Genomic DNA, 27,754 nt, shown 5'->3' with positions numbered 1-27,754 from the left:
TAACATAAACATATATCATTTGGTATTGAGTAATAATGTCATGAGTTGACTTAAGTGACAAACTGACATGAATAGTGTTATTTGGGTTCTTTGTTTAATGATGTATATCATCACCAATGATACACTTTTTTTAGATTTGAGGCCTTTCCTCACTTGCACTTAACCATACAGGAGCACAAACAACTGTGGCAACCTCTTTTTCTGACATTTCCTGAAGTGGTTATCTTCATCCCATCTGCAGCCATGAGTGAGACAGCTTTCAAACGTCTACAATATAGCCATACAGGCAGTGGTGGGATTCAAATATGTGAACAACTGGTTCTCTGTGTGGATGCCACTTCCAGAAGTCCATTCTGGGCCTGGGCAACAAAAAATTAGCTACTGGTTCTGCCAAAAAGGTGCAAACTGGCTGAATCCCACCATTGTATACAGGTATTAAAGCGGTACTGCCCCCTGCTTGAGCTGACAAAAGACAACAGCACCTACGTGTAAGTTATGTAACGTCTATTACACATCTATTATTCCAGAAGATTGATAGTGGCTCGTTCTGTTTTTGTCGCCCTAGAGAACTGCAAAAAGTATTGCCATGCTGGGTTTCTCAGATTTGCACAACTGTGCTGCTAGCCTGATCAGTTGGCAATAAGGCATATCCCTATACTTTATGATCCTTATTGGTTTAATGCAAGGCTGAAATGGTGGACTAACAAGAGCTCAACCCATCCTCTCTTATCTCCTGCATGGAGCAGGGAGATTCTTTGTGGCATGTAAACAGAAGGAAGGGGTCAGAATTCCTTCATAAAAGTGTTTCTTATGATTTAGTTCCCTTTATAATACCAGTCACATGTATGTTTTTATCCGGTTATGACAGAATGGGGTGCAGGAGAAGGAACACAAGAAATAAGCTAGAGATGATAGATGAAGTCCTACAGTCAGACCAATCCCATTCTTAATATAATATAATATAATATAATATAATATAATATAATATAATATAATATAATATAATATAATATAATATAATATAATATAATATAATATAATAATATAATATAATATAATATAATATAATATAATATAATATAATATAATATAATATAATATAATATAATATAATATAATATAATATAATATAATATAATATAATATAATATAATATAATATAATATAATATAATATAATATAATATAATATAATATAATATAATATAATGTTGGAAGGGACCTTGGAGGTCATCTAGTCCAACCCCCTGCTCAGGCAGGAAACCCTATACCATTTCAGGCAAATGGCTGTCCAGTCTCTTCTTAAAAACCTCCAGTGTTGGAGCATTCACCACCTCTGGAGGCAGGTTGTTCCACTGGTTAATTGTTCTAACTGTCAGGAAGTTTCTCCTTAGTTCTAGGTTGCTTCTCTCCTTGACTAGTTTCCATCCGTTGCTTCTTGTCCTGCTTTCAGGTGCTTTGGAGAATAGCTTGACTCCCTCTGCTTTGTGGTAGCCCCTGAGATATTGGAACACTGCTATCATGTCACCCCTCACCCTTCTCATCATTAAACTACACATACCCAATTCCAGCAACCGTTCCCTATATGTTTTAGCCTCCAGCCCCCTAATCATCTTGGTTGCTCTTGTCTGTACCCTTTCTAGAGTCTCGACATCTTTTTTACATCGTGGTGACCAAAACTGGATGCAGTATTCCAGGTGTGGCCTTACCAAAGCATTGTAAAGTGGTATTAGTACTTCATTTGATCTTGATTCTATCCCTCTGTTAATGCAGCCTAGCACTGTGTTGGCTTTTTTGGCAGCTGCAGCACACTGCTGGCTCATATTGAAGTGATTGTCTACTAAGACTCCGAGATCCCTCTCACAGTTACTACTATTGAGCAAGGTACCACCTATACTATACCTATGCATTTGATTTTTCCTGCCTAAATGTAGAACCTTACTTTTTTCACCATTGAATTTCATTTTGTTAGATAGTGCCCAGTGTTCGAGTGTGTCCAGATCCTTCTGTATCTTAAGCCTATCTTCTGGAGTATTGGCTATTCCTGCCAGCTTGGTGTCGTCTGCAAATTTGATGAGTTCCCCATCTATCCCCTCATCCAAATCGTTAATGAAGATATTGAAGAGCACTGGGCCCAGAACAGAGCCCTGGGGCACCCCACTACACACTTCCTTCCATGTAGATGCGGTTCCATTGAGGACCACACGCTGAGTACGGCCTGTCAGCCAGCTACGAATCCATCTTGTGGTAATGCTATCTAACCCACATTTTTCTATCTTATCAAGTAGTAGGTTGTGATCTACTTTATCAAATGCCTTACTGAAGTCCAAGTAAATTATATCTACAGCGTTCCTCTGGTCCACTAATTTTGTCACTTGGTCAAAGAATGTAATAAGATTTGTCTGGCATGATCTGTTTTTGACAAACCCATGTTGACTTTTAGTGATGACTTTGTTTGCATCAAGGTGTTCGCTGATTTGTTGTTTGATTATCTTTTCCAGAATCTTCCCAGGTATTGAGGTCAGGCTGATGGGTCTGTGGTTTCCTGGATCTATTTTTTCCCCTTTTTTGAAGATAAGAACTACATCAGCTCTCTTCCAGTCCTCTGGTAGTTCCCCAGTGCTCCAGGATCTTTGAAAAATATAGTTCAGTGGTTCTGAGATCACGTCTGCCAGTTCCTTGAGAACCTTGGGGTGTAATCCATCTGGTCCTGGTGATTTGAACTCGTCTAGGCTGGACAGGTGCTCACTTACCATTTTCTTGCCTATCTTAACTTGCGTTTCTATTCTGTTTTTTATGGTACTGGTTTGGGTAGGTTGGACTGTTTTTTCCCTTTGTGTAAAGACAGATGCAAAAAACGAATTAAATAGTTCTGCTTTCTCCCTATTGCTTGTCACCTTCTTGCCACTTTCCCCCACTAATGGACCAATCATTTCCTTAACTTTTTTCTTGTTTTTTATATGTTGAAAGAAGCTTTTTTTGTTATTTTTGACTTTGGTCGCAAAGTCAAAGTTCATTTTGAGCCTTAGCTTTCCTCACTTCATCTTTGCAGGCACGGGCTATTTGCTGATATTCTGACTTAGTTATGTGCCCCTCTTTCCAATTCTTATACTTGTCCTTTTTATCTTTCAATTTATCAGAGAGTTCTTTATGCAGCCATGCTGGTTTATTTTGAGAGCTGTTATTTTTCTTCTTTGTTGGTATTGTACTAGACTGGGCCTTTATTATCTCACTTTTCAAAATTTCCCAAGCTTCTTGAGTTGTTTTCCCCTTTAGGATTCTCATCCATGGAATTCTTCCCATGGTCTCTCTAAGTTTATTGAAATTAGCTCTTTTAAAGTCCAAGACTCTAGTTTGGCTGTGTTCTATTGCTTGTGCCTCCAGAATGTTGAATTCCAATATTGCATGATCACTTCCCCCCAAGGTTCCTGTGGCTTCGACACCTTCTATCATTTCATCTCTGTTAGTGAGAATTAAATCCAATATGGCTAATCCCCTAGTTCCCTTCTCTACTTTTTGGGAGAGAAAGTTGTCTGCTAGGTTTGACAGGAATCTGTTTGATCTTCCACTCGGTGCAGAGTTTGTCTCCCAGTTGATATCAGGGTAATTAAAGTCCCCCATTACTATTGTGATGTGCTTCTTACATACCTTAGTTAGCTGACTAGCAAAAAGTTCATCTATTTCCTCTGCTTGGTTGGGTGGCCTATAGTATACACCTATGGCAATGTCATTTTTTCCCCTTTTATATTGACCCAAATGCTTTCAGGTTTACAGTTTTCGTCATTGTTGTGCTCTATTTCTGTAGAGATAAAGTTATTTCTTATATAGAGAGCAACTCCTCCTCCTCTTTTGTTTAGTCTGTTTCTTTTAAATAGTTTAAATCCCTCTAGCTGTGTGTTCCATTTGTAGGTTTCGTCCCACCATGTTTCCGTAATGGCAACAATATCATATCTGCCCTCATTTACCTGAATTTCTAGTTCACCCTGCTTACTGTTCATACTCTGTGCATTAGTGTATAGACATTTGAGTCCTTTATGACTGATGCTGTGTTTACTTGCTGCATAACATGTGTGGTGCCTGGCTTCCCCTATTTTCTTAGATTGCCGGGGACAGTGATGTACTGTATCAATTAACTCACTATCCCCATTATTTAGTTTAAATGTTCCTCCAAAAAAAGCTGTGATTTTATTGCCAAGTAACTCAGTCCCTTTCTTGGATGGATGCAGACCATCTCTTTTATACATTTTTTCATTGGACCAGCTACAGACATCATGACTAATATAACCAAAGCCTTCTCCTTTACACCACTCCTTTAGCCACATATTAAATTCTGCTATACGCTGGCCTTTTCCATTTTGGTCCTTATACACTGGTAAAACCTCTGAAAAAGTAAGCCTACAGCCTTACTGCAGCTCTCTGATTTTTCCTGCCATCTGGTGATGTCCTATTCCCATGGTGGCGAATCTATGGCACGTGTGCCACAGGTGGTACGCAGAGCCCTCTCTGTGAGCACGCACGCCATCACCCCAGTCCTAGGCCTTCAGCTGGGTTTTATAAAACCTTTTCGCTTTAGGCCTCCGCTGCCGTATGCAAAAAAAAAAAGGTTCAATCAATCAATTTCAACTTCTTGCGGGGGAAAAAATAGATCTCGCAAAGTTGGAATTGATTGATTGAACTTTTTAGTCCCACCCAGTCTGCCGTTACCACCGCAGCCACGCCCACCCAATTGGCCACGCCCACCCAATGGTCCATGCCCGCCCAGCACCCAACGATACATAAGTGGGTTTGGGGTTGCAGTTTGGGCACTCGGTCTCTAAAAGGTTGGCCCTCACTGTCTATTCTGTAGCCTGTAAAAAATGGAGAATAGTAAAATTGACAAGCAGATTGCCAGTTTCCCTCTTCTTTTCCAGGAGTTGAGCAGTGTTCAAAGAAACACACAGGTTTTTTTCTCTCTCTCTCTCTCTCTTTTTCTCCTTTCCTCTTTCCTTTCCTTCTGAATCCAGCAGAAGTAAGAGAAATTTTTGTTGCAACAGCATCTGCAGCAATTCTAGACACAGCAGTGATTTTCCTCTTTGTTTTCAACAAGCCAGGAAAAATGAAGAAATCACAAGTCATCTCTTCCAACTTCTTCTTCTGAGGGTTGGGGGAAATGAACGATGGCAGCCACGTGAAAGTGTGCCCTCGGGCTCAGCGAAAGCTGGACAAATGGAAGGCACTCAACTGACCCAGAGGAGAAAACCTGAACCCTGTATCAATTTTCTCACATAAGTGGCCATTTCAATTTAGGTCAGTTCGTAACATTTTCATTCAGTTAAGAAAATAAAATTACTGCAGCAAAGAGCTTCCTTTACTACACAGCAGATTTAGTTCATTGCTGTTTTTTTCCTTCCACAAACAAGAGCCGATCTGAGTCCAGGTTCCAAATTAAAACTGGTTACTTTTCCATTTCTCTTCTGTCTAGTGATAGTCCCCATAAGTGCTAAATGAGATAGATTTCCATTTCCTTAATTACCAGAAGCTGACTGAGCCATATGAGCATTGAAATCCCACTCCATATGAGCAGAAGCATGGAGATCTGTGCCATTCCAATACTTATATCTTATCCCATTTCAGAATAAAGTACTGGCAATTTTAAATGGAGCATTTGATTTGCTATATCTAAACCTCTTAATGTAAGGGTTTTTTTCCCCCTAAAGACCTAAGAATGAAGAAAATATGGGGAAAAAACCCTATTCAAAGCAGAGCATGGTTTATTAAAACACTCAGTTATGCCAACCTGAGGGAGATCCAGGCTGGAGTTGTTGCATATGCTAATTTCTTAACATTGTTAGAAAGTCATGAAGTTGACTTTTTAAACTTTGTAGCTGAAAGTGATATAAGGTTAGAAGACCCTGCTTGAAAGTTATTCAAGCAGGTGAGTTTTTAGCAAAATTACTGAGGGTGAAATGTTTTGAAACAGATGTCATAGAACTAAAATGTTAGTGAAGCACTGGTGTAGTTTTCTGATTTCTACACTCTCCTTATAACGGAAGTTTCTTTGTCTGAAAAGACCAGACAACCTTCCTCTAGTGTCAAACTCTCAACGTCACATGATGTGTTGTGACATGTTACGACTTTTTTGCCATTGACGGCAATGGGGTGGGCACGGTTTTGCTATGATGCATCCGGCCCGCAGGCCAGCAGTTTGACACCCCTGCTCTAGTACAATGTGTGTCAGCCTTGGCAACACTAAGATGTATGGTCTTCAGCAACCAGACTTCCCAAGCTATCATGCTTATAATCCAATGGTTGCAGCTACATAGATACTAGGGCAAAGCTAAGCAAACCCTATCATGATTTAACAGATTGTGTGAGACAGCGTACTTCTGGATTACTGGATTAAGAGCCCTGGTGGCGCAGTGGTTAGAATGCAGTATTGCAGGCTGAGTCTGCTCATTGCTGGGAGTTCAATCCTGAAGGGCTCAAGGTTGACTCAGCCTTCCAAGGTCAGCATAATGAGGACTCAGATTGTTGGGGGCAATATGCTGATTCTGTAAACCACTTAGAGAGTGCTGTAAAGCACTATGAAGCAGTATATAAGTCTAAGTGCTACTGCTATATTAGCAGCAGGAGAACCTGCTGTGTGGATAAATCTTTAAGAATAATGAACTGAAATTTTCACCAATTAGAATATTGCATTTCACAATGAGAGGATCTATGAGCATTTGATTTCTGTACTCAGTTTACTGACTGTGGTGAGACGCAGACTTCTTGCAAAACTATGAATGTAGCAATAGCCATATGGGAAAGAGTCTTCCATTTTCTGGATTAGCCATTCTGTACATGTAGTCCTCGCTTAATGAGTATAATTAATGACTATAGTCATTAATCGCTTAATGACTATAGAATTTCTGTGGCTGTGCAATGCAATTGTAAAATATGATGTCATGTGACTGTGCTGCTTAGCATTGGAAATTCCAGCCCTTTTGGTTATTGCTGTAAGTGAATCACCATGTATTGTTAAACAACGACATTGTGTGCTTGCTATTTGCAACTTCCTGCTTACTTTCCCAATGACTTTACTTGTAGGAAGACAGTAAAGAACTAGTGACCACAGGGACACTGCAAGCGATCTAAGTACAAGGACGGATCATAAGTACCACTCATTCAATACTGATCACTGAATGAGTGGCGAGGCGAGGACCACTTGTAGAAAATAAGGGAGACATCCTTGATAGAAATGCAAAAATTATTCCATAAGCAAAGAGGGCTGAAATATTCTTTAAGTCCTGACAAGCAAGATAGCATTTTGAAAGTGACACAGACAGGCTCCTTCCTGAGTCACTGGGGCATAAGGAGGAGGGGAGATAAAACCCAATCAGGCTTGTAAGATTCCATTATAATAACCCACTACAAAGTGTAGTTCTAATTGAGGGTGAAGGTTCGTTCTCTAAGCTTGTGGGTTGGTTTCCAAATGTTTCATTACCAGCCTAGGTAACATCTTCAGCAGAGTTCAGGGGATGTCAGTGTCAGTGTTCTTCTGTTTATACGGGCTTCAGGTTATGTCAAGTGAGGGTCTTGTGATGGGTCAGGTGTGAGTCATCAGTGAGAGGCTTGGGATGGGTCTTGTGATGGGGAGGTTACATCAAGTCAGGGTCACTGGAAAGTGAACTGCTGGTGTGTGGGAGGAGACTTGCATGGGTTGATTGAGGGTTGGGGCTGACTCTGGCTGGCTGTGCGGTTGATTTGGATTCTGAGGGGTTTGTAGGCTGGTTGTAGGTCAGTGTGTCTGTTGATGGAATTGCTTGTGGAGGGTCAGGCTTTGATGAACTCACATGAGTGGTAGCGTGGCCGATGACTTTAGTGTTGCTCCAATCGAACTAGTGTCATTTGGTGCGTGTGTGGTTAGAGGTTAAGGTTTTGGGCTCCGGTGTTTGACTGCCAGCTGGTGTTCGTGGATCCTGGTTTTTAATTGACATGATGTTTGTCCCACATAGAATTGGTTGCAGTCGTTAGAGTTGATTTTGTAGATTACATTGTTTTTTTCATCCTCCTGTATCTCGTCTTTGGCACTGGATAATTTCTGGCAGAATGTGGCTGTGGGTTTCTGAGCCATTGCTTATTCCTAGGGATTGGAGAATTTTGCCTGTCATTTCTGGCACCCCTTTTGGTAGGGTAGTTCTAATTTTCCTGTGGAGTGATCTATTACTGGAGCTGACACTTTCTCAATCTTTTTATCCTGAAGGAACTCATGTTTAGGTGTCAGAGACCCCCTGCATAATAATTTTTATATCTACAGCTTACAGTATGTGAGTGTGATCAATAAATTGTGCCATGTAAAAATTCCCACCCATGTGAACATTAGCATGGCATAGCACATGAAGTTCAAAAAACATTGTATTGAGGGGGGTTTTCGGTCACAATATTTTGTGGAACCCCCAGCAACTTCTCACAGAGTCTGAGGGTACCATGGAGCTCCAGATGAGAAAGGCTGATTTGGACAGTTTCTGCTTTTCTTTCCCTAAAGTTTCTTCAAATTCTTCCCATTGATAAGAAACTTATTATTATGTAAAAGCATGTTTATGCATTTGAATTCTCATAATTATAATTTAGCAAGAAGTGATTGTTAAACACTGCATTTAATTACTACTTAAGACCATTAGAGGAGTGAGGAGGAGAAAAAGAAAACCTTCATGATTAAGTGAAAGGGGGGGGGGAAATAACAGTTGCCTAGTCTAGATAGAATCTCATTATAGAATGAAAAAAGTCAAAACTGCATGAGCATTTTAGTAGAATGAAGCTGCAGTGCCACGGATATTCTCCATTAGGGGAACTAGAGTAAGTTAACATGATGATCAGACAATTAAGAAGCCAAAACAACCACATACTCATGGTTGAACCTCTCTCCTGCTACATTTTCTTAATTCCTAACATTACTCCAAGGAAGTTTTAAAAAGCATCACAAATGGAAGAGTTTGCTCATCTGAGCAATGTTAAGAGACAGGCTGACTTTGGATAATTCCACTGACAGCCACAACAAGGGGAGAATATATTCTTTTGAAATTCTCCCTTCAGGTGGGGAAATATAGAAAGCCAATGTGGACAGTCCCTTAAATGTCAATCCAGATGAAACAATCAGTTCTCTTTCAATCAGGAAGAAAAGAGTGCATATAATAATAAGAAGGAAGGAAAGGGAAATAAAGTGCCAATACAATATTATCATAATGTGCCTTAGTTTTCCCACATGTAGGCTCTTTCAAACAAGATCACAGGAGAACTATTAAGCTTTAAGGTATGTCTATTTTAATGAAGAGAAGGACTAGCGGGGTGACATGATAGCAGTCTTCCAATATCTCAGGGGCTACCACAAAGAGGAGGGACTCAAGCTATTCTCCAAAGCGCCCAAAGGCAGGACAAGAAACAATGGATGGAAACTAGTCAAGGAGAGAAGCAACCTAGAACTAAGGAGAAACTTCCTGACAGTTAGAACAATTAACCAGTGGAACAACCTGCCTCTAGAAGCTGTGAATGCTCCAACACTGGAAGTTTTTAAGAAGAGACTGGACAGCCATTTGTCTGAAATGGTATAGAGTTTCCTGCCTGAGCAGGGGGTTGGAATAGATGACCTTCAAGGTCCCTTCCAACTCTATTGTTGTTGTTGTTGTTGTTATTTAGTCAAAGGGAAGGGGTGAGGAAAGTAGATGCTTCCTTATGCAACGATTTTAAGAGAGGTAAGAAGGAAAAGAGTTTCTGCCATAGCAGGCTAAAGGCCAGCATTAGGTAATAATAAAACTGGGGCTACTGCCAACATCTTTCAATTTGGTCAAATGTGAAAATTGACTGTTGCTGCCTACAACAAATACCCCCCAGTGTTTTCCTATAACTCTTTCCAACAACCTTAGCAATTGTGTAGGCTACACACTCATAATGCACAAGTAAGGGAAGGGTGTGTTACACCAATCAGAATAATTGAAGTACATTTAATCTAATGAGCCATCCGACTTTGTTTCTGATATGTTTTGATTATACAAAAGAGAATAAATAAATGGAACACTGGCAGACTGTGAAGAAAGATGTCAATCTGTTCCTTGAGCGTGTGTTTATTTATTTATTATCTTTTTTTTGTTCAAGATCTATTGCTTTAACTCAGATTAGCAACTCTGTGAGGTGGGTTTTGTTGAAAGGGCCAATATCACACAGGGAACTTCCATGATTATGAGTGGACTTACATATCAACATATGAACACTGCCCAGCCCGTCTAATATCTTGAGTGCTGCAGTATTTTGGCTTTTTTTATTTAAAAATAGACTATGCAGCCTACGTGGGGCCTGGACATATTCCTACAAAACGGATTGGTGACCACTTCTGTGTATGTGTCTGGAAGTATATCCAACTGGGTTTCTAAAAAACAAAGATGTCATAAAAAGGGGGTGTATTACTCCATCACAGCAGCAATTTTGTGAATTGGCAAGTCCTCCATATGCTAGCCATTTTGTGAGAGTGCCTATAACCTATCCCCAGTTCCAAATGGGCCCACCAATACAAAACAATTGCCCATTCCTAATGTAGCACATTGGCATTTTTATTAGTTTATCTGCACACCACACAGTGCATTAGTAGTGAAAACAGCAAGAGAAATTTTTTAAAACAAACACACCTAGCACAGACAATTTCTATATTTGGTTTACTGCGTCTATCTGTAGCTGAAGCTCTCAGATAGCTTACAAAAGGATTTGAAGACTACAATCAAGCCCAAAGAGCGGGGGGAAGAGAAGAGATGGAGATCTGCATCTTGTAGTGTTGTAGGCTTTCATGGCTAGTATCTGTTGGGCAGTATTGAGCTTCTGATTTTTCCTGACAAGTGGAAAAATATTGTTATGAGAAGGCATCTCTAGGTCTGGCCAGACATCTGGTGTAATGTCCTTGAGTCTCACGGTCTGGCTTCTTAATCTTTGAAGTCTGCATTCAAAATCTCTTCCCTCCCCCCATGTTCATTGGCAAGCTGAGAAGCAATATTTGTCACACCAGCAAAACCCTGCTTCAAAATTTGCCATGAATCACTGCAGCTGTTAAGTTAATAATCCAGTTGTTAAGTGAATCTGGCTTCTCCATTGACTTTGCTTGTGAGAAGGTCGCAAGAGGTGATCACATGACCTTGGAACACAACAACAGTCATAAAGATAAACCAGTTGCCAAGCATCTGAATTTTGATCACATGACTACAGGGATGATGCAAAGGCTGTAACTGTAAAAAATGCTATTAAATCGCATTTTTCAGTGCCGCTGTGACTTTGAACAGTCACTAAATGAACTGTTGTAAGTCCAGGACTACCTGTACTACATAAGTGTTTGCTATGGCTATTGTTTAATGAATCTGCTTTCATGGGCTTTCTAATAAGAGTGTTGGATTCTTAGTATATGTATCAGAAGGAGAGAGACAGAATGATCTTATTCAGAATGTATTTCAACTTTCATACAGGTATTCCTACATTAATGCATTTGCCTTCATGCATATATATAAATTTCAAGGTGCCAGAAAACCAAGTGATGCAAAAATTGACTCACAGCATCAACTTTTTCAAGGGCCTAAAATTGGCCAACTAAATGACTCAAGTCCTGACTTCCTTCCGCTTGCTATCTTTCAGCTCGACCTACTAAGTCAGTGCTATTAAGCTGGGTGTCATTCAGCAGGAGAAAAAGTGACAGCTCCCACTGACGGCTGCAGATCCTTCATGACACAACCAGCACAGCTGGTGACCTGCTACCTGCTATCAAGCACATTGATTTGTGCTTCTTAGATTGTAAGCCGCCCTGAGTCTTCAGAGAAGGGCGGGATATAAATGGGATTTTAAAAAAAAGAGAGAGAAGCCTCCTTCAACCCCATTCCTAGCCTTGCTCCGTGTTAGGTCTCATTTCAGGCGGCTTTTCTTTGCAACTGTAGCAAAATCAGGGCTGGCATTTTCTGTTAGGATGATTGGGGAGGAAGGTGAATCCTTGAGGTGAATCCAGGAAAATTTATTTGACAAGGAAGCAGAACCAATTACAGCTCCCTGACAAACAACCTTGGATGAAACAACCTTAGCCCTCTCTGCATTAACATTGTTCATGCTTAAGGAGACATCATGTTGGAATTGTTCTGCACAGCACAAATCTGGCTTTGCCCCCAAATGTACACACAAAAGAAGCTGCTGCTTGTGGCTGTAGCCTGCCAATAAGCATCACACCTGTATTTTCAAACACCTCTCGGATTCCACATTTTGGATGTATAAAAATCTCAAGTGTACACCTCTCTAAACAATATGTCTACCAGGGAACCTCACATTTCCATTGAAGTCAGCTTTGCATTATTGCCTTCTGTCAAGAGGACAGCCACCCTAAACATTTATCATAGTGTATATCAATTTTTCCCAGTCTGCTGCCTTCCAGTTACATTTGTCTTCAGCTCCCACATTGGGGAAATCCAGTAAAAGTTCATTTCAAAGAAAGTTTACAAGATATCTTACATGGAAGTTCTTTCTCCCTGTGCTACAGACACAAGAAACCATTGTAATTTTTCTAGAAGAATTATTTGTATGTACAATATATGTGTATGGAGAGAGAAAGGGTTTGGTTTTTTTTCCCCAGATCAGTGTACTGCCCTGGATCTATCTCCTTGATATATTTCTACACCATCTCATTGTAAATGCAATGTAATATAGTGATATTTAATGATATTTTAATTGTATTCTGGTATTATTACTGGTACATCCCCTCCAAGTAAGCATTTTGAAGATTTACATGCTGTTTTTTCCAACAAAAACTCCTAGAGCAGCAGACAATGAAATAAATAATAACAATGAATATGCAAAACCCTACAAGAATAATGCAGCAATTAAAATGATGGCAGAGATTCGGCAAAACAGATAAAATCATTATCAAATTCATCCAAGTTACCTACTGAAGCTGAACAAAAACCTGGAGCCGAAGTATTTACACCAGTGGCAGGCAAGTATCTTTGGGAAGAGCACTCCAGGGTGGCACAACCCAAAAGACTGGTACATTTTTTTCTTCCTTGAAGTAGCTTTATCTTTGGGGAAATGATCAAGTGGACAGCAAACATCCTAAAGACTCCAGTCTTCAACCTTTGATACATGAGCAGTCAATTATTACTTGGTTTTATGAAGTAGAAATCCTAAACAAGGATCATACCTGGTTTTAGCTCTTAAAAGCAAGACCTTGTTCAGGTTGTTTTCAAGACAACACGAATAAAAAAAAATATGCTGAGAATCTTAGTTTTTAACACTGGTCTCCTGTTTCAGACACTTCATTCTGGATGTGTCTTTACAATCTATGGACTGATTCCCATGTTCTGCTTGGCCTGTCACCGGTGCAGACTTCTCACCACTCTCTGAGTGCAGGAAGGGATGATGTCATCCTTCTCCCACTCCGAGCCCACAGCCAATGCATCCCACAACTCTATTTTCCTGCTTTCATTCAAAACTGCTGTTTTGTGACCTGAGACATTTTATGCCCTTCGGAGCAGAGGAGCTCCAGAACTTCGTTCCATTTTAATTGAAGCCCCAGTTCTGATCGGCTGCAGTGCCCAGCCTTGTCCCTCCTCTGCAGAATATGGGCTCCACGACTTTATCGAGCGGTTGGGGTTTTTCTCTTCTTTTAACAATATTGAGATTAGTACAACGATACCCTGTTACATTAAGAACAATCATCCTCTATAGAAGCTCCTGCTCCATTCAACTATAAATATTCCAGTAGGCACTCTTTTGCTTTCTGTCCAGGCTGGGTGGAGCATGAACTCTTTGCTTTCTCAGTTTCTGCTTCCATTCCTATACAGCTTCTCTTCCCCTTTTTAAAAAAACATCTTTAAGTTACAATGTAAGAACATTTCTGCTATATGAAGCTGAACACACAGTTATCCCTTGCTATAAAGTTTCTGTGGATCAGCAGCAACCAATTCCCTATTGTTTTGTTTATTGTAGCACCAGAGCTAGGATAGTGCCATAAATGGGAGGGGGGGAAAACAGGTGGTTGTAGTGTCAAAGAAAGTAATAAGAGTGGGAGGTGAAGGCACCCCATTCTTTATACAAATATCTGGGGAAAGTAAAGTAAGAAAAAGGCAAGCACTGGGAGACTCATCCACACAGGAGCCAGTCAACAAGGTTTGCCTTACCTTCATTGACTGGTAAGGAGATGAAGCAAAGAGATGACCAATCAGATCTTATATTGGCCACAGTCTGGTCTAAGCACCAGATGGGACCCACTGTCAGCTCGCTGCAATCCCAACTAGAATTTCTGAAGTTCTGAAAACATCCAGGAGCAGCCTGGGAGACAAGCTGCTAAAGGTGCAGTGCAGAATTGTCCTACAGCTATTTCTTACTCCTCAGGATTATTTGTCATGAGATGGGAGACCTGGGCAGGCAATGGGCAGCTGGAACAATTGTTGACACACACACACACACACACACACACACACCACCCTCCTTTTTAAGATTACTGATGGTTTTCTCATCAGGTAAAGTATAGGAAACCTGTGACTTCACAGAAGTTGTTGAATTTCAGCTTTCAATGTGCTGCATAAAGGATTGCACAGATGGGGCTTGATGGGACTGTAGTCCACAAATTTCTGAAGAGCTCTACATTCCCATGTCTAGATTAAGCACTATGCCCTAGGCCAACCAGGCTCTTCTGATTATTATTTTTTTTAGAATATTGCCAACCCAGCCATCATCACCATTCACAGACAAACAGGTCTTCCACCTGTGAAATGAATTAAGCTACAGTTACCCACCCTGCTCCAATCCATGGCTTCTGTTGTAATACCATGGGATACATTGCATGCCTAGATCCCAGCTTCATTTGAGCCTCTTCTTTAATTGACCTTGTTGTTGCTGTTAGATTAGCTCATTCTGAAAGTTCACCAATGACCACTTAAAGTGGAGCAGCCCTCTGCTAGATGAGACAAATAACAACAGCGCTATGGCACATTTGTGCCCAAACTCCTGAAAACTATAGCTTAAACATTACTTAAGTTAGCCCTGTTGGTTGGTTGTTAGTCGTAAATTTAGTGACTGAAGTGTATGCTCTCTTTTTTTTTAACCTCAGGCATGTGATATATTATGACTTTATTTTGTTTACACTGTATTTTGTTTCTGGTTTTAATTTTCCCAGAGTCACTATGGTGAGAGGCAAGCTATATAAATTAATAAATACATTTCCTTGGACAAAGAAAATGGAAAACACTAACTCAGTGCCTCAGATGATCATTGTTTGGGGTTCTCACTCCTGCTTGTTGCCATCTGTATAACGTCTCATCCTGTATTTGGTGCAATCAAAAAAGTGCCATTTGAAAGCAGCCAGAAAATAAGCTCCAAACCACCCCCCCTCAACTAATTTTAGGAAAAAGGAGAGGGAGAACAGCAGAGGAAGGACCTGAGAAAAGCCTCCAAAGAAGCCAAGTGGCTGCTGATCTCTTGAAGCAGAGTGATGTGCAGACCTGATCCAAATTACCTATCCTTATCACCCCGGTAAAAGAGGAGAAAATAAGAATCAGCAATCACTTAGAGAAAGAAAGAAAGAAAGAAACAAAGAAAGGAGGTAGGTTTGTATCTGCAATAACTCCAGCTGTGAGTTTATAACAGTATATAACAGTGAAGTTTAATAACAACATCTTTCCCTCCCCTGGCTGAATCCTTCCCAAATTCCAAACAGGCTGCTGAAAGCTACGCTATGCCGCCTACCTCCTCTATCTGTCCACACTTCAGGTGAGTCTCCAGCAAATTACTTTCTGCCACCTGCATTCGTCTTATAGGGATTATCATATCAGAAAAAAGAGGGGTAACCACATGCAGTTTTGAAGCCACCACCCACACCCAGGAAGTGGTAGAGGAGAACTTTACCTAAAAGGCCTCAAGGTGACGAGACATCTTCTGACCATTATTTTTCCATCCGAATTCACTGTGATCATGATTCAAACTTTTCTTTTTTAAAAAAAAGCAAAAATCAAACCGAAAGGAAGGAATGAAAGCAGAGGTTCAGGAAGTCAAATCCCAGTTCTTAGGAGGAGCTCATGGTCAGAGAAAGCTGAAGGTTGTCCAGCAAAAAGCTAGAAAAATCGACCCAAGAAGTTCCTACGCACAAAGGGTACAGGACCCGGATCCGTTTCCCTGCTAGGAGCGCTGGCTGCCTTCTTGACTGCTTGCCTCTTCCAAAGACCTAGGTCTGAATGCACAAGAGTGGAGGCTGGATGATGGGGTGTCTCCTCCAGGGTTCCAGTCACATTTTGGAAACAGGCTGTAACAAGAAGCACAACATCTTCCCTTTGCTCCAAGTATTAAATCCACTGCCCAGGTGAGCAGCCCCCAGACCTAGACCCCTTTCTGTTCATGGGATCTCTCATCACAGACAGACTCTCTCTGCTTACACCTGAGCCAAAAATCCTCCAGCAAAGGCTTGCCTCTTTCCCTTCTCCAAGCTGCCTTCAGCACTTCCAGAAAGCTGCCATTCCCTGGGATTGCTGTCTATTTGAGTGGTTTCTCCCAGTCAGAGGTAAAGCTGTCGTGAAAAGGACTGGCTCCATCCCTGCCTGACAGACAGCTACCTTGTCTCATCCTGGCCATCCAAAACAGGCAGTTTTAGTCTTGCAAAGAGGCTGCACTGTCTCCATCTGTGAAGGATGCACTGCTCCAAACCTGGATGGGAAGACCTTTAAGCCAGAATTTGTGGGTTGGGTACCATCTAGTGGCAGCTGCAGGGAGATTTCTCTAACATTTTTGTTCTGCAAATAAAAGATCTTGTAAGTTCCAGGGACAGCATACGTGAAAAGTGCAATGTGATACCTCTTTCGTACAGCATGGAATGGGGCTGTGTACCACCTCCTGTCATTTGTAGGAGAAGCCTTGCCAATCAATAAGGCCAACTGCATTCATATCATCAGTACTGATCCCAACATATGCTTGAGAAAAGGACCAAGGTGTGGCCCATCAAGTCCAGCCCTAGTCGATTGGAGGATTAGGCAGAAAAAAAAGATTTGGAAAGAAAATCTGGTTCAAAATGTTCTGGTTATATTTCTTGAGGATCACTATTTGAAAGAGCAAATAGTCTTTGCAGCTCTGTTTTAGTTCACTGTTTTCAAGGAAATTCAGGGAACAACTGGAAGTATCTCTCTGATCTGTGCTAGCAAAGTTCAAGCATCTTTAATATACAAATGGATTTGTTCAAAAACTGGGGGCAACTGAGTTTTGGAGACAAAGTTCCCATTTTATCCTATTTTTCCTGCTCCAAATCATGATACCTTAAAAGGTGCTAACAATGTTCTCAGGGTCTGTTCTTCTCCTTCTCCCTATTTGATTTTTCTCTTTGTCCGATGTATCCACTGCCTGAATCCTAACAGACTATTATCTTATGGATAACAATATATAAAAATAATAATCATCAGTGTTGCATTAACTATGAATGAATTAATGGATTATTTAAATGAGTACAATGGATCAAAGTGGCAGGTGCTCTCCAGGCCCTGAAAGCCTTCCAGAAAAGCCAAGTCTTTGCTACCTTCCAGATGGCTATGAAAGGGGAAGCCATTTTTATTTGGGAGACAGGCTGTTACAAAGGAGAGGAGCCTACAAGGACATAACCCATCATTTGATCCTTCCTTGCCTCACCTAATGAAAGGTTTGGATCCTTAGTAAACACCTGCTGACTATTTGGATTAGCTACACAGGCTCTGTCTGGGAAAGGGAGCCTCTTAGATTCCTAGTAGTCCCATACTACAAACGGCTTTAAAGAGAGTAGTTAAAATATTTGGGCTTTAGAGATAATGGCCAACATATTTAACTGTACTTGCTAGACAACACTGGCAACTATTGCAATAGTCATTTTTGTAGCCATTACATGGGTTACTGCAGCAGGATCCCCAGACTGTGAGCCTGGTCTTTCTGGTGAAAAACAGTCTTGGAATCAATACACTTCTGAATTCACAACTGCTCTGACAGGTTGAGCCTTCAGCCTGTTTCTCTCTCTCCAGACCTTGACAATCTCGAGACCTGGATCAGAACCAAATCTCAGATTGAGTCTGGGGTGGAGACGTGCAACTGGCTATCACCAGCATATGGGGGATGCCACATCTCAAAGCAGTGGATGGCCTCTCCCTGCAGTTTTTTGTAAATGTTAAACATGATAGGGGAAAAAACCAAATCCTGGGGCATTCTAGAGCATAATCTATATAAAGGCCTGATCTCTCCTACACCTGCCATTACCAATGGATTCTGCTTACTCAACCACTATATCGTGTTTTTCCCTACTCCCAACCATCATAGGCAGCTAGCAGGATATTGTTATCGGTGGAATCAAAAGCTCCTGAGAGGTCTAAAATGGCAAATACAACTGCAATCCTTCTATCCAAGTCCCTCCTCCATAGATCACTCCTGAGAGTAGTTAATGCAGTTTCTAAATTATGCCCAGACATGGGGGAATCCAGAATGCTATGGATCTAAACTCTCTGTAATACCAGCTTCACTACAGGTAGTCCTCATTTAATGACCAGTTGCTTTGCAACTGTTAGAAGTTACAACAGACTATCAAAAAGGTACTTACGACCCATTTTTGAAGTTCCAGTGGTCACACACACACAGCCATGTGATCCCATTTTGGGTGCTTCATAAACCATTCTGCATTTATGACCGTTTGCAGAATCCGGCGGTTATGTAACTGCAGTTTTTGTCAGTTTTCATTGGGATCCAGGATTTACATCCAATTTCTATCAAAAAAAACCCTTGGATATAATGGATTTGTTTAATGATCACCACGTACACTTCACAAATGCAGGGTTATTTAACCAACACAATGTTCACTTAACAACCACAGCAAAAAAGCTAAAATCAATTTTCCCCAAAATTAGGAGTTGTCAATAGAACCCATCGCCATGAGAAATGTGAACACAAGTGATTTTTATCCATGAAATGCTCAGTCAGATAATCACAATTTATACTAATTGGTTCCTCTGGCCCCATCCTCCCTTAATAGAATCTGGGTCACTCTAAATAGTCTAGCAGCCGACATTGCACAGATGCATTCAGCACGGAGAAGTAATTCCACTTCAACACTTTTATTGCCATAGAATGAGCTCAAATGTGAGCTCCTATCACATTCAATTCTTGTTTTCTCCAGCATCATTCCAGGCATAGGCATACCTCCACTTGTTCCACTTCCCAGAGCTGCTTGGAAAACCAATGATTGGTAGTTAAGGAATGATTTGTTGGGACAATCCTGTGCATCTCCTGGTTGCTTCTGTGTTCCAGAGACTGACCAGACACTCCACAGAGCTGCCCCCAATTTGCTGGGGAAATGGAGAATCATCAGGCACCTTAGGCAAACCATCCAAATTGTCCCTTCCTCCCTGCAATGGCTGGTGGCTCTGGTTAATACTAGCAACATTAACTCCAGATCTAATTTGTCCATGACAACAGCCTGGTAGAGATGTCTCTCAGAACCAGATCATGTCTCATGTGCTCTGGCATAAAACCCAAATTTACAGTGGCCATCACTGTGTGTATGATAAGCCATGCTCCAAGCCTGCATCTGATATGACTGTAAGTTAAACGTGCTATGTGTAAGTTCTCTATCACTTTTGCCATGAGTTCAAGCAACTCAGGAAAATATTTCAAGATCTGGACTGCTTAAAACTATTCCATTTTACAAGAGATCTTACCCTATTGTCCCTCTAGGACACTATAGAACAAGTCAAATTAAGATGCACAAATGTGCCAGAGTATCCAGTGATTTGAGTTGTGTTATTACCAAAATCCTGAACAGAGAGCAATATTAGGAGAACATTCAAGTGGAAATCAAATGTTTTAGATAGTTCTAGAGAAATATTTATATATTCCCAGTTTTCTATATGTTTCTAGGTATCTTAGCATTCATTCCATTGCTTTTCCACCAGAAATCTCACCAACTAAAGCTGGAAAAGAAGACATTTGAGGTTTGATATTGCATGAATTTTGATTTGTACAGAACTTCTTCATGGAAGATTTCACCTGTTGAAATCAGGACTGGGGAACTAGTTTCAAATAGAAAATGTACCATTCACAGAATAGTATCAGTAAGCAAGAGTCTGATCATCATTTTTATAGTAAATTTAGAGAGCAATTTTGGGGATCTGCATGTTTTAACTTTTAACTATGACAAACTTGTCATAGGAAATTAATACCAAGTGGAAGATTAATTGTGAAAACTAGGGTATGAGCTCAAAGGACTGAGGAGAATACAGTGATCACCAAATTATTTATAGACAGATATGCTTAAAATTTGTTGTTGTTGTTGTTAGCTGTGAAGTCGTGTCTGACCCATCGCGACCCTATGGACAACGTTCCTCCAGGCCTTCCTGTCCTCTACCATCTTCTGGAGTCCATTTAAGCTCACGCCTACTGCTTCAGTGACTCCATCCAGCCACCTCATTCTCTGTCGTCCCATTCTTCTATTGCCCTCAATCTTTCCCAGCATTAGACTCTTCTCCAGTGAGTCCTTCCTTCTCATTAGGTGGCCAAAGTATTTGAGTTTTAGCTTCAGGATCTGGCCTTCTAAAGAGAAGTCAGGGTTGATCTCCTCTAGGACTGACTGGTTTGATCGCCTTGCAGTCCAAGGGACTCACAGGAATCTTCTCCAGCACCACAGTTCAAAGGTCTCAATTCTTTGGCGCTCAGCCTTTTTTATGGTCCAACTTTCACTGCCATACATTGCAACTGGGAAGACCATAGCCTTGACTATACGCACTTTTGTTGACAGGGTGATGTCTCTGCTTTTTAGTGTGCTGTCTAGATTTGCCATGGCTTTCCTCCCGAGGAGCAACCTCTGTCCATAGTTCTTCAGGCACCCTGTCTATCAGATCTAATTCCTTAAATCTGTTTGTCACCTCTACTGTATATTCAACAGGGATATGATTTAATTCATACCTGAGTGGCCTAGTGCTTTTCCCTACTTTCTTCAGTTTAAGTCTAAACTTTGCAATGAGAAGCTCATGGTCTGAGACACAGTCAGCTCCTGGGCTTGTTTTTACTGACTGTATAGAGCTTCTCCATCTTTGGCTGCAGAGCATATAGTCAATCTGATTTCTGTGTTGACCGTCTGGTGATGTCCATATGTAGAGCCGTCTCTTGGGTTGTTGGAAAAGAGTGCTTGCTATGACCATCGTATTCTCTTGACAAAATTCTATCAGCCTGTGCCTTGCTTCATTTTGTACTCCAAGGCCAAACTTGCCTGTTATTCTGGTTATATTTTGGCTTCCTACTTTAGCATTCCAATCCCCCATGATGATAAGGACATCATTTTTGGGTGTTAGTTCTATAAGGTGCTGTAGGGCTTCATAGAACCGGTCAATTTCATCCTCTTCAGCACTGGTGGTTGGGGCATAGACTTGGACTACTGTGATATTGAATGGTTTGCCTTGGATTCAAACTGAGATTTATTTATTTATTTATTTAATTAAATTTTTATACCGCCCTTCTCCCGAAGGACTCAGGGCGGTGAACAGGGCATATCTTAAAACTACAAAAGTACAAAAGTTAAAAAAGAATTAAATTATTGCCCACAATAAAAACAATAAAAATATATATATAAATATTAAAACCCTAAGTGATTCCCCATCAGGCCAGGCCAGCTTGTTCAAATAAATGGGTCTTTAACCCACGCCGGAAGGAGCGGAGATCCGGTGCCATCCGGAGCTCAACCGGCAGCTGGTTCCACAAAGCCGGAGCGCCCACAGAGAAGGCCCTCCCCCTCGGGGCCACCAGCCGACATTCTCTGACTGGAGGCACCCTGAGGAGGCCCTCTCTGTGGGAACGCACGGGGCAGAGGGGAGTCGACGCCGGCAGCAGGTGGTCCCCGAGGTATTCCGGACCCATGCCATGTAAGGACTTAAAAACCATCACTAAGACCTTGAACCTCACCCGGAAGACAACTGGTAACCAATGCAGCTCGCGGAGCAAAGGTGTAACATGGGAGTACCGGGAAACTCCCAAGACAACTCTCGCGGCCGCATTCTGTACCATTTGGAGCCTCCGAGTGGTCTTCAAGGGAAGCCCCATGTAGAGAGCATTGCAATAGTCAAGACGAGAGGTCACGAGCGCATGAGTGACCGTACACAGGGCATCCCGGTCTAGATAGGGCTGCAACTGCCGCACCAGGCGAACCTGTGCGAAAGCCCCCCTGGTCACGGCTACTACATGATCTTCTAAGGTAAGCCGTGCATCCAGGAGGACTCCCAAGTTGCGAGCCCTATCTACGGGGGGCAAAGACTCACCCCCCATAGAAAGTGATGGAACGTTTTGAATGTCCCGGGATGCCGGAATGTACAGCCACTCAGTCTTGTCAGGGTTGAGTTGAAGTCTGTTCCTCCCCATCCAGACCTGAACCGCCTCCAGGCAACGGGACATCACAGCGAGGGCATCACTGGGGTGGTTTGGGGTCGAAATGAAAAGTTGGGTATCATCAGCATATTGATGATACCCAACTCCAAAACCACGAATGATCTCACCCAGCGGTTTCATGTAGATGTTGAACAGGAGAGGCGAGAGAACCGAACCCTGAGGAACTCCACAAACGAGAGACCTAGGGGCCGATCTCTGCCCCCCTGCCAACACCGACTGCGAACGTCCCAGGAGATAGGAGGAGAACCACCGAAGAACTGTGCCTCCCACTCCCAATCCCCTGAGACGCCGCAGCAGGATACCATGGTCGATGGTATCGAAAGCCGCCGAGAGGTCTAATAGGACCAGGACAGAGGAATATCCCCTATACCGGGCCCTCCAGAGATCATTCACCAGAGCGACCAATGCCATCTCCGTGCTGTACCCGGGCCTGAAACCCGATTGGTGCGGGTCCAGATAATCCGCTTCATCCAGGACCAGAGGGAGCTGATGCGCCACCACACTCTCAACAACCTTTGCAAGAAAGCGAAGGTTGGAGACTGGACGAAAGTTGTTCAAGACAGCTGGGTCCAAGGCAGGCTTCTTGAGGAGAGGTCTCACCACCGCCTCCTTCAAGACGGTGGGGAAATTACCCTCACTCAAAGAAACAGATATCACCGCCTGGAACCAGCCTCGTGTCCTCTCCCTGGCTGCATAAACCAGCCAGGAAGGGCACGAATCCAATAAACATGTGGTGGAGCTCAACCTCCCCATAATCCTGTCCACTTCATCAGGGGTCACAGAATCAAACTCCTCCCAGATAACATTGACAAGACCGCCCGTGTCCTGATCGTCAGACTCTGCCCAGCTGGAGTCCAAACCGGTCCGAATCCGAGCGATTTTATCCGACAGATGTTGACCAAACTCCTTGGCACGACCCTGCAAGGGATCCTCCCTCACCTCCTGATTAAGGAGGGAGCGAGTCACCCTAAACAGGGCGGCCGGGCGATTATCTGCGGACGCGATGAGGGCAGAGAAGTAATTGCACCTCGCTGCCCTCATCGCTGCGAGATAAGACCTAATATAGGTTCTTAACCGCAACCGGTCGGATTCGGATCGGCTGGACCTCCAGCAGCTCTCTAGGCCCCGTTTCCGACGCTTCATCTCCCGGAGCTCTGCGGAGAACCATGGAGCTCGATGGGATCTGCACCGGGTCAGGGGCCGCAGGGGTACAACTCGGTCCAGTGCCTCAGTGGCTGCCCTTTCCCAGGCTTCCACTAAGGCATCCGCCGAGCTGTGAGCGACGGAGGCAGGTGGGGATCCCAGCGCTGCCTGGAACCCGAGAGGGTCCATTAAGCGTCTGGGGCGGTACCATCTAGTTGGTTCCGCATCCCCACGGTGGGGGGTGGCAAGATGGAAGACCAGCCGCAGGAGGTGATGATCGGTCCATGACAGGGGCATAATAAATGGAGAGCCCCCACCAAGATCATCCAACCACCGTCCAGATAAAAAAACCAAGTCAAGGGTGTGGCCTCCCTCATGAGTTGGTTCAGAAATTACCTGCGTCAGGTCCATGGCCGTCATGGAAGCCATGAACTCCCGGGCTAACTCAGATGACCCTCCCAGGGATGGTAGATTGAAGTCACCCAAAACTAGAAGTTTGGGGAACTCAATCACCAAACCGGAGAGGACATCGAGTAGCACGGGCAGGGCTGCCACTGTGTGACTAGGCGAAACGTACACCAGCAGCAAGCCCAACTGCGCCCCCGAACCAAACCTCAAAAAGAGAGACTCACACCCGACTATCTGAGGAACGGTGGTCTCCCGCGGACATAAGGTCTCCCTAATAACAACCGCCACTCCCCCACCCCTACCTTGAGCCCGAGGCCGGTGTAACGCTCGGAAACCTGGTGGGCAAAGGTCAACCAAAGGGACCCCACCCTCTGGACCCAACCAGGTCTCGGTGATACAAGCCAGGTCCGCATGCTCACCCTCCACCAGATCCCGCACAAGGGGAGCCTTATTAACCACGGACCTGGCATTCAGGTACACCAGCCGGAGCTCAGGAGGCTGCACATCCTCGCTCCCGGCACCTCGGGGAAGAACCAGAGGGTCAGAGCGCCTCACCGCTTGCAAACAGCGGAGACGGCCCTCCCGGTAACGATACGGGACTAAAAAATTAACCAGGGGCCTCTTATTAAATTTATATCGAGAGCCCCTGGTCTTACCCGGCCATTCTGAGATCATTCTGTCATTTTGAGGATTGTATCCCAGTATTGCTTTTCCTATTCTTTTATTGACTAGGAAGGCTACTCCATTTCTTCTGAGGGATTCTTGCCCGCAGTAGTATACCTGATGGTCATCTGAATTAAATTCACCCATTCCTGTCCATTTTAGTTCACTGATACCTAATATGTCGATGTTTAGTCTTGTCATCTCTTTTTTGACCATGTCCAGCTTGCCTTGATTCATGGATCTTACATTCCAGGTTCCTATGGAGAAAAATCTTTACAGCATCGGACTTTCCTTTCACCACCAGACACATCCACAGCTGAGCGTACTTTCGGCTTTGGCCCAGTCGCTTCATTCTTTCTGGCGCTACTAGTACTAGCCCTCTGCTCTTCCCCAGCAGCATATTGGATGCCTTCCGACCTGAGGGGCTCATCTTCCAGCGTCATATCGTTTTGCCTTTTGGTACTGTCCATAGGGTTTTCATGGCAAAGATACTGGAGTGGTTTGCCATTTCCTTCTCCAGTGGATCACGTTTTGTCAGAACTCTCTGCTATGACCTTTCCATCTTCGGTGGCCCTGCACGGCATAGCTCATAGCTTCATTGAATTACGCAAGCCCCTTCGCCACGACAAGGCAGTAATCCATGAAGGGGATGCTTATAATAGGACCTCCCTAACTTTATGACTCCCAGAGGTATTGTGACTACAATTCCATGGATTTACAGCAAGCATGAAATTCCAGGCCAGGAACCCCAACATAACTGGGCTGAGGAAGAAAGCCATGGAGATGACCTTGAAGAAATTAAATGGAGATGATGGGTTGCATAACAAGGGTCACTTTGAGCCCAGGAAATAGAGGACACATAAGAAAGAAACTGAGTGCCCCCACCCTAATTCAACAGGGTATAATGGGGAGAGAAGGAAAAACATGGTCAGGCTTTCAAAATTCCATTACAGTAGCCTACATCGATAAAATAGAGTTCCAATATTTCTTCTAGAGTCTGTTTCTTAATGTGATAAATCTTGGGGGACTGACAAGTTGCACTGAGGATGAAAAATTCAAATTACAGATAAGTTGTTCAATCAGCTAATACCCCCTTCCCCTCCACATCAAACACATTCCTTTCTGGTACCTTTTGTTTTATGCAACTCAAAGCTAAACTACCATAAACAGAGAGGATCACTAGATAGCATAGAATCATTCTGATGTAAAATAGGATTTTTACAAGCAAATGTTTGTGTAGATAGTAGGAAATAGATCTTTCTGCCTTTTATACTCCATGATTTTTTTTCTTCCAAACTCTTTTTTCCTAAATACAATGCATGAAACGATCCAGGCTAAGAAGAAAAAAGCATCAAGACTCAAGATGAAGGTCAGATTAAAGTTCAGCTCTCATTTCCTGCATTAACCAGGTGATGTAAGAATTACATTCATGCAATTGCATTAAATGAAATTGGTACAGGAATATCAACATGTTTGTCTCATTTGTTTACTAGTTCTTGCAGCAGTGAAATTCAAAACATATCCCCCTAAGCCACTTGTCTGGACCAATCTTCTCTAAGCTGATGTTCTCCAGATGTATTGGACTCAGATGTATTGGCCCAAGATGCATTGGAATCCAGGTGTATTGGCACTGATAGTGTTACCTAATTGGGTAATGAAATGTCTGCAAGCAAACAAACAATCTCATTGAGCACCTGAGTGTATTGGACTCAATTCCTGAACACCTCAGATTTTGGCTTGCAATTCTTGGATCAGGTAGAGGCCAGTTTTGTGAAGACTGCTCTGATTGTGTTAAAAAGTTGGGGGCTAGCAAAGGCAAGAAGACAGTGTTGAACAGATATCCAGAAATCTTTATAGAAGCATCTGAGTATCTGTTGAAGCCAGATTTCCCACTTGCTCAATTCAATATTCTAGGCTGATTAACACATATAGGTTTTACTCTTTTAACAGTTTGCTATATTTAATAATTGGCAGCTCAGTGGATAAACTGGCTCTATGGAAGAATGATGTATTCAAATTAATATGCAAGTCTGTCTATAATATGACTCAATTTGAGCTAGCAATGCCAACATATATGGAGAATGCTAACAAACTGCACTACAGAATTAGGTCTACGTCTGGGGACAGCATACTCAGCAAGTAGTCCTCAATGGTACTACATCTACATGGAGAGAAGTAAGCAGTGGGGTACCACAAGGCTCCCTCTTAGGCCCAGTACTCTTCAATATCTTTATTAATGACTTAAATGAGGGAATTGAGTGGGAACTCATCAAATTTGCAGATGACACTAAACTGGCAGGAATAGCCAACACCCCAGAAAACACACTCAGGATCCAAAAATATTTTGACAGACTTGAACAATGGGCCCTATCTAACAAAATGATATTTAATGTGCAGAAAAGCAAAATTTTACATTTAGGCAGGAAAAAATCAAAGGTATAAGTACAGATTAGGTGAGACAGGACAATTAACCATTGCCTTCAGAAATTGTGGTCGCTCTATCACTGGAGATTTTTAAGAAGAGACTAGACAGTCACTTGTCTGAAATAGCATAGATTCTCCTGCTTGAATAGGGGGCTGGACTAGAAGACCTCCAAGGTCCCTTCCAACTCTTCTATTCTGTTCTGTTCTATTAGTCCTTGACTTACAACAGTGCATTTAGTGACCATTCAAAGTTACAGCAACACTGTAAAAAGTGTCTTATGACCGTTTACAACTTACAACTATTGCAGCATCCCTGTGGTCATGTGACCAAAATTAGCATGTTTGGCAACTGGCTCATAGTTATGACACTTGCAGGGTCCTGGGGTCATGTGATCACCTTTTGCAACCTTCTGACAAGCAAAGTCAATGACAAAGCCAGATTCACTTAACAGCTGAGTTACTAACTTAACAACTGCAATGATTCATTTAATAATTGTTGCAAGAAAAGTTGTCAACTTGGGCAAAACTCACTTAACAAATGTCTCATTTAACAACATAAATTTTGGGCTCAATTGTAGCCATACGTTGAGGACTACCTATAGTGTAGAGTTTGGTATTGAGAACCTGGCTCATACCCCTGAGCCCAAAATATTGGCCTTCTTTTATTTTTTGGTGGGGGCGGGCTGTTCAAACCTCAATCAATGTCTATTTACCCATAGGAA

General features: G+C 42.5%; 1 protein-coding gene across 1 annotated transcript in view; it reads right to left on the bottom strand.

Moving 5' to 3' along the window:
• The window catches only part of MGAT5B (alpha-1,6-mannosylglycoprotein 6-beta-N-acetylglucosaminyltransferase B), a gene marked incomplete at both ends in the record, with an annotated part of 257,340 nt that extends 241,400 nt beyond the window's left edge, over positions 1–15,940 (bottom strand). The window contains one exon of the mRNA XM_081320209.1: positions 15,873–15,940. Coding sequence (XP_081176335.1) covers positions 15,873–15,940 — 68 coding nt within the window. The remainder of the gene's footprint in view (positions 1–15,872) is intronic.
• Between the last annotated feature and the right edge of the window lie 11,814 nt (positions 15,941–27,754).

This window comes from Vipera berus (genome assembly GCF_964194415.1).
Source record: "Vipera berus genome assembly, chromosome: 2".
Taxonomy (NCBI): domain Eukaryota; kingdom Metazoa; phylum Chordata; class Lepidosauria; order Squamata; family Viperidae; genus Vipera; species Vipera berus.
Note: the sequence above shows the minus strand (reverse complement) of the source record. Positions and strands in the feature narration are given on the sequence as shown.